This window comes from Myxocyprinus asiaticus, chromosome 22 (assembly GCF_019703515.2).
Source record: "Myxocyprinus asiaticus isolate MX2 ecotype Aquarium Trade chromosome 22, UBuf_Myxa_2, whole genome shotgun sequence".
Lineage (NCBI taxonomy): Eukaryota > Metazoa > Chordata > Actinopteri > Cypriniformes > Catostomidae > Myxocyprinus > Myxocyprinus asiaticus.
The window spans coordinates 26,445,071-26,452,957 of record NC_059365.1 but is presented as its reverse complement, the minus strand read 5'-3'; the positions used below and the strand labels follow the sequence as shown (position 1 = coordinate 26,452,957).

Genomic DNA, 7,887 nt, shown 5'->3' with positions numbered 1-7,887 from the left:
AACATGTATCACCTTTACACGATTTAATGTCAAAACAGACGAGTAAATAACATTTGCCAGCAGTAAACATAATCGGTTCGCATGTTTTATGATGTGGATAATGATCTGACCGGGTTGCATTAGCAGCCTTCCCATTTCTAATATCTAAGAATAAAAATCGGCTGTTTTGTATGCGACATATCCTCTTCTTCAAACGGATGAAAAGGCTACGCCCATAAATCCACTTTAGTTCAAGAGAAGAGTTATTTAATTAATGTCGAATATATGGATTAAAAGCCTTTTGTTTACACCTAGCCTACTGTAGCAAGAGCCATTTACTTACTCGCGCGTAATGCCAGGATATTTAATCAGCAAATTTCAATTTGAATGGACATGGCCGTAAATCGTCCTGTCATTTCATTATCCGTTTCTAAATATGGCAAACTTAGAGCTAGACATTATTAACTGTAGCTATGCCCAGACACAACTAGTGCGGATAACATGTTACACTGCTGCATGAACTAAAGCTAGTTGGCCGAGTTTTTCATAGCTGTAGTTTTGCCCCACCCACCAGCAAATCCAACTCGCCAGTGTAACCTCTGATTGGCTGTAGGGATTGCGGGTCCTGAGACTGAGCGCGAGACACTGAGCTGTGCATTCGACAGTATGCGCTGAAGATGCGTGTGGTGCGTTTACCTCAGTGAGCCACATTTAAGAACTATATCAAGAATTATATTTCACTTCATCCACAGGCTGGATATTTTTGATCGGACGCTTTAATAACGGCGAGGCGAGTCCAGTTGCCCTTACAGAAGCTAGAATATGTTTCATTGATCTTTCTCTGAGCTTTTATGTGGATTTGTTTAATTCATTCTGGACTAAGACCAGCTGAAATACCTTCATATAAGAAATTTACGCCGTTGAGAGAAATCTCCAGGATCTTCAGTGGACAAGACACCCAATTTTTGCTGGACTGGGAATATCACTGAATTGCGGACTGGACTGGTACTTAATTAATTTAACTGAAATTGGAATCTGTGTGGTTTCATTTGGATATATTTATGGACATAAATGCGGATCAAGGTGGAGACAACCTAACTTCAGCTCATTACATGCATTGATTGGGCACAAACTCAAATGTATTTCAAGTGAACGAATGTTTGTCATGTATCATTCTAGCCAGACCATTTATTTTTGACTTGGATGCTTTCTTATAATTTCTTTCTTTCATTCACAAGTTGAGGACCTTTCAATTTATATTGATTTTTTTTTTCTTTCTTTCTTTTCTTTTTTTTTTTTTTTCTTTTTTTCCTCACTGACTCAAACCGGTCGATTTACATCTCAGTTACCCTGAACAACGCAAATGTTCACGGTGAAGCCATGTTTTTCGTTCAAAATGTTTTCACATAGGTTATATGAAGAATTAACCTATTTACCTTTTCCACACATTTTTCTTCTTTAAAATAACGCAAGGCATGGCCTGGCCTGATAAGATTTCAGTAAAGTAAATGGAAGTTATCAACTGCGAAATCATGAGTCAGATGAATTTCATTGCAGATATAAACATTTTCGTTCGTTTTAAAGGACAGTGTGACTGAGCGCGAGACACAGCTCATGTTTTTATTTTTATTTGTATTTTTTTATTCGATTTATTGGGACTTTATTTACGTCGTGCCGAATGAACATAGGTTTAAATGTTAATAAATGGCCATGCAAATAAGCGCTTGAAGACAGACATCAACAGGTACCTATAATGCATTCAAAGGACATGGATTTCGTACAAATGTTATTGTGCTTTCTCTTGTGTTGGACTAGTGTCGATGCTGTTTTCAATTTGAAATATTCAGTGGAAGAAGAGCTGCGTGCAGGGACAAAGATAGCCAACGTGACGGCGGACGCAAAAGTTGCAGGTTTTGTACTGGGAAACCGACAACCTTACTTGCGGGTCATCTCCAATTCCGAGCCGCGATGGGTTAATCTGAGCCCCGCCGGACTGCTCATCACAAAACAAAAAATTGATCGGGACGCTGTTTGCCGACAGACACCGAAGTGTTTTATCTCGTTGGAGGTGATGTCGAACTCGATGGAGATCTGCGTGATTAAAATTGAGATTATCGACGTCAACGACAACGCGCCCCGCTTCCCCACCAACCACATTGACATAGAAATCTCGGAAAACGCCGCTCCCGGTACCAGATTTCCCCTAGAGGGGGCAAGCGATCCGGACTCGGGGAGCAACGGCATTCAAACTTACACCATTACCCCCAATGATATTTTCGGTCTCGAGATTAAGACGAGGGGAGACGGCTCCAAGATTGCAGAGCTTGTGGTGGAAAAGACTTTAGACCGAGAAACGCAGTCGCGTTACACGTTTGAACTCACAGCCGAGGATGGCGGGGATCCCCCAAAGTCTGGGACTGTGCAACTTAACATCAAAGTCATTGACTCGAATGATAACAACCCCGTTTTCGACGAGCCAGCATACACTGTAAACGTGCTGGAGAATTCGCCCATTAACACATTAGTCATTGACTTGAATGCTACGGATCCAGACGAAGGAACCAATGGCGAGGTGGTTTACTCATTCATAAACTTTGTCTCCAACCTGACCAAACAGATGTTTAAAATCGACCCCAAAACAGGTGTTATAACCGTGAACGGCGTTTTGGACCACGAAGAATTGCACGTCCACGAAATAGATGTACAAGCCAAAGATCTGGGTCCGAACTCGATCCCTGCCCACTGCAAAGTGATTGTCAATGTCATAGACGTCAATGACAACGCACCAGAAATCAAACTGTTGTCAGAAAACAGTGAAATGGTAGAGGTCAGTGAGAACGCACCTCTTGGATATGTGATAGCACTGGTGAGAGTCTCAGACAACGATTCGGGAGCGAATGGAAAAGTGCAGTGCAGATTGCAGGGCAATGTGCCTTTCAGACTCAACGAATTTGAGAGCTTCTCCACCTTACTTGTTGATGGCCGTCTGGATAGGGAGCAGAGAGATATGTACAATTTGACCATTCTAGCCGAGGACAGCGGACATCCCCCGCTTAGAAGCTCAAAATCGTTTGCAGTTAAAGTAACGGATGAAAACGACAATCCCCCGTACTTCACCAAACCACATTATCAAGCCATGGTCCTCGAAAACAATGTCCCAGGTGCGTTTCTGCTGGCGGTGTCCGCCAGGGACCCAGACCTGGGTATGAACGGCACCGTGTCCTACGAAATCATCAAATCGGAGGTGCGGGGGATGTCTGTGGAATCGTACGTTACCGTCAACTCCAACGGTGAAATCTATGGGGTCAGGGCTTTTAATCACGAAGATACGCGGACCTTTGAGTTTAAAGTCTCAGCAAAGGATGGGGGAGATCCACCGTTGACCAGCAACGCCACCGTGCGCATCGTCGTACTGGATGTAAACGACAACACACCTGTGATGACAACCCCGCCGCTGGTTAACGGCACCGCGGAGGTATCCATTCCCAAAAATGCTGGAGTTGGTTATTTGGTTACTCAAATAAAAGCCGATGATTACGATGAGGGGGAAAATGGAAGGTTAACATATTCCATATCAGAGGGAGACATGGCATACTTTGAAATAGACCAGATAAACGGTGAGATGCGAACCACAAAGACGTTTGGGGAGAACGCGAAGCCATCCTACCAAATAACAGTAGTGGCGCACGACCACGGCCAAACTTCCTTATCTGCCTCTGCCTATATTGTCATTTATCTCTCCCCTGATCTGAATGCACAGGAGCAAATTGGACCCGTCAACCTGTCGCTCATTTTCATCATTGCCCTTGGTTCTATTGCTGTGATCCTGTTTGTCACAATGATCTTTGTGGCAGTCAAGTGCAAAAGGGATAACAAGGAAATCCGAACATACAACTGCAGGTACCCAAACAATTTTTGATCTCTTTTGGTTACACACAGCTTAGTTTAATATCATGCATATTAATATAGTATTTTCTGGAAATAATTCGAGATTCCGACTGTATAAACAAAAATTATGGCATGTTTGATGTGTATCTTACGTCAATGTTGTGTGTGCTCGCGTTGTGCACGCGCTGTCGTAGTCACCTTTGCATGTGCTTTGGCTTTGCCTTGTTTGTTCTTCCACTTTATAAGAATATGATGGACTTCAATGTCTTGCTAGCTTTGCATAGGCTTAAAATAAACACACAAACACACACACACACACACACACACACACACACACACACACACACACACACACACACACACGTTGGTGCAGCTATCATTATGAGGACTCTCCATAGACATAATGATTTTTATACTGTACGTACTATAGATTCTATCCCCTAATCCTACCCCTACCCCTAAACCTAACCCTCACAAAAAACTTTCTGCATTTTTACATTTTCAGTAAAACATCGTTTAGTATGTTTAAGCGATTTGAATTATGGGGACACTAGAAATGTCCTCATGAACCACATTTATAGCATAATAACCTTGTAATTACCAGTTTGTAACCTAAAAAAAGGTCCTGGTAAACCACTTAAACCTGCCCACACACACACACACACACACACACACACAAACATACACACACACGCACAAACTAAATAAATATAACCAGCAAAAATAATATTTTAGTTGCAGAAATACAGTCACTTAAGCTTTTCTCTAAATAAATGAGAAAAGCATAAAAGGATAGTATATTCTAAGATAAGCTATATAGTAGTATCAACATGATAGTATATTGTTTTCCTGATACATTGCAAATAACAAAAGGTAAACATAGGCCTGTTATTATCCACACACCATCTGCATTGAGATTGACATTTGCAGAAATTATTGGTGTAAATTTATGTCCTTTCTCAAATTTGTTCGATCAAAATATGAACTTGTTGCTCACGCATTTGGTTTTGTTTATGGCTTTGGTCAATATATTATGATGTGATCATAGAGGTCAGTATATCATAATACAAAAGCAAGGCCATAGCTACCAAATGTAACCATGGCAACAACCACCCTTTCATAATAGTAATTACGTACTTAAAAGGTAAATCATGCAAATGTACAGCACAGTAATTGGTGTGGGGAGGAGAATATTATTTTGTTAATCTACTGTAATATGAATACTTATCAATCTGTAACATCAGCCTCTGTGTTGATTTCCCACTGCTACATCACCACTCAGCATTTCCATATAAATTGCTTTTGCAAATTTTACCTGAAACCATTACCATATTTTTAGCTCAAATCTTTGTTGACATTTCCATCATGTCAAGAAACAGCATAACGTACCATCTTGTGTATATGTTCATCATGTTGTATATAAATGAACATCTTGAAGAATACTAGATCATGGCTTTGAGGGTTAGATGCATAAAATATCTGCCTTGCCATGATTGCAGGATGGTTAGACAGGGCCTGTGTTTAGATTGCCGTTGTTAACATTTATTTTCCTCTCCACACAGAAACCTGATGGAGGCTTTCAGCTCTCCCAACAGGGGGTTAGTGAGAGTGCTTGATATACTTTTCTTCAGCTGTGCTCACTGACTCGCCTTTCTGGCTCATCTTAGATTCTTTGGATTGTCTTCGCTATGAAGAGAGCAAAACATGTTTATTACACTTAGTAAAGAAAGCCTGATGTTATATATCACATACATTATTTTACAGAAACAAACCAATTATATAATAATAATAATACAAATAGATAAATATAATTATGTTCTGTCCATTTTTTTACCAAAACAATTAAAAGCTTTAAAATAATACTGAAATGTAAATAAAAAAGAACAAAAAAACACTCATATTCACAAATATGAGCATGGCTGAACCGGTTCCAAATAGTTCCAAAGAAATATGCTATGACTAAAGACTTTAAGAAGTAGCCACCCCACATCTTTGCACACTCATTTGAAATCTACTGTCACTCTATTTCTTTAAAGAAAGACACAAGCTTGCTGTTCCACTGACAGAATAGTGCACTTTTCAACCAGCTATTACTAACTTTTTCTCTGCTTTAACCTAAGAGAGGAAAAAAGCTTTTAGATGCCCTCCAAATAGATAAGGTCCTGCACTGTTATCATTTTTCTGAGCCAGAAAAAAAGTAAGGAGCAGGGAGACACAGGCTGAATCCCAATGAAAAGCGCAGAAGAGGAGGCTTTGTGAGGTAGTGTTGTGCAGGAAGAAAGAGTGTACCATTAAACGAAAGGCGTACTTTAAATACATATATATACGGATAAATTGCAACCCAAGCGTTCTTTGGGGCAGAATTTCAAAGTTTCTCATTTACAGTGATTAGAATCAAAACCCTCAAATCAAGTTAGTAGTAGCCACAGAGCGTAGCTTAGAGAATTTTAATTCACAACCCAACAACCAGGGAGCTTGTGTGTAATGAAAGGTGAAAAAAGCAGACAAATGTGGGTTTCACTTTGAATATTATTGCTTACTCTTGTGATGGTGTTTAGTATCATTTGTCGCTGTGTGTGCTTTTGTGGTTTGGCATGTTTGCATTGTGAATGTGTTTGTGACAAGTCTACCTGCCGAGCATGGACATGCAAACAAATGTGGGATGTCGGCTCCATTGGTGGCCAGAGATCTCTCGGGCTTGCCAATGAATATGGGTCTGACACCTAAGCCCGGGCCAGGCAGGACCTGGCCCAGCTTTGTGTAGAGTGAGAAAGGCAGAGCACTGCTTTATTGAGTCTGTTCAGTTTCTTGTACCTGCGCAGGGTGGCGGAGTACTCCTACGGCAACCAGAAGAAGTCCAGCAAGAAGAAGAAGCTGAGCAAGAACGACATCCGGCTGGTGCCGAGGGACGTGGAGGAGACGGACAAGATGAATGTGGTGAGTTGCTCGTCTCTCACCTCTTCGCTCAACTACTTCGACTACCACCAGCAGACTCTGCCACTGGGCTGCAGGCGCTCCGAGAGCACCTTCCTCAACGTGGAGAACCAGAACTCAAGGAATGCTGTACCCAACCATGGCTACCACCATACCTTCACAGGGCAGGGTCCTCAGCAGCCTGACCTCATCATCAACGGCATGCCGCTGCCTGAGGTGAGATTTGCTCCGGTCTGCTCCATCCTTCAGCCTGCCACGGCTACCAGCGGCAAGGGAGAGTGGGGTTAAGGGAGAGCTGCCGCAAGGGCCGTTAACCCAATCTAGTGAAAGTGGCTAAATCTTGTTACTGCTAACTTGCTTGAATTGTACACACAGTGGGCAGCAATTAGGGTGCTTTCTTGTTTTTAAGTTTACAACAAGACACATGGTTTTGCAGCACTTTTTGTTCTTTGAAATATGGTTTCATCTAACTATGCCTTTGGTGGTGCTTTCATATCCATGATTATTTGTTGGGTATAACATTATGTTCTTAGGAATCTAAGTATTGGTAATGCCCTGCTATAATAAAAAAGTGAGGGAAGCAGCCATTGGACAGCTGCCAAAGTGGATATTTGGCCACTTCCATTTCTGCTCTCTCTTTTTGTTGTGCTGAGCAAAAGAGCTGTAGCCTGAACATCTGCCAAATGCATTGACCTGGTTAATTGGCAGCACTGCATGTCATTTCAGGTGCAGGCATTAAGGACAGCCGTTGCTGAAACAATGATTTGCAAGCTCTTGTCTTTCATTCGTGCTATGGCTATTTGAGTTGTCAGGTGGTACACAAATATACACTGATCTATTTGCCTTCAAATTGACCGTGGTGAAAAGGTTCCAGTTCATGGACTTCACCAAGCAAAGCTTTCACCAATAGAACAGTCTATGAACTGAAGACGAACACACAGAGCTATGTAATATTGCTACATGTAATAATTAAGGCTGATATTAGTCTCCGTTCTTTGTGCCTGTGTCTTTGGAGAATGTATCAGGAGTTTTATACTACTTCCAAAATGAGAGAAATTTGCACCGATCCTTTGATTGTCTGATTCA

At 41.5% G+C, this 7,887-nt stretch overlaps 1 protein-coding gene across 5 annotated transcripts in view; it reads left to right on the top strand.

The window, feature by feature from the left end:
* Positions 1–656: 656 nt before the first annotated feature.
* pcdh19 (protocadherin 19) overlaps positions 657–7,887 on the top strand; it is a 76,433-nt gene continuing 69,202 nt past the window's right edge. Inside the window, exons 1-3 of one of the 5 annotated variants that reach the window (XM_051649727.1) lie at positions 657–3,879; positions 5,430–5,465; positions 6,690–6,804. In XM_051649727.1, coding sequence (XP_051505687.1) covers positions 1,733–3,879; positions 5,430–5,465; positions 6,690–6,804 — 2,298 coding nt within the window. In that variant the 5' untranslated portion in view covers positions 657–1,732. Of the gene's footprint in view, positions 3,880–5,429; positions 5,466–6,671; positions 7,018–7,887 lie in introns of all 5 variants that reach the window. The other 4 variants (XM_051649724.1, XM_051649728.1, XM_051649726.1 and 1 more) reach the window with 4 other exon arrangements.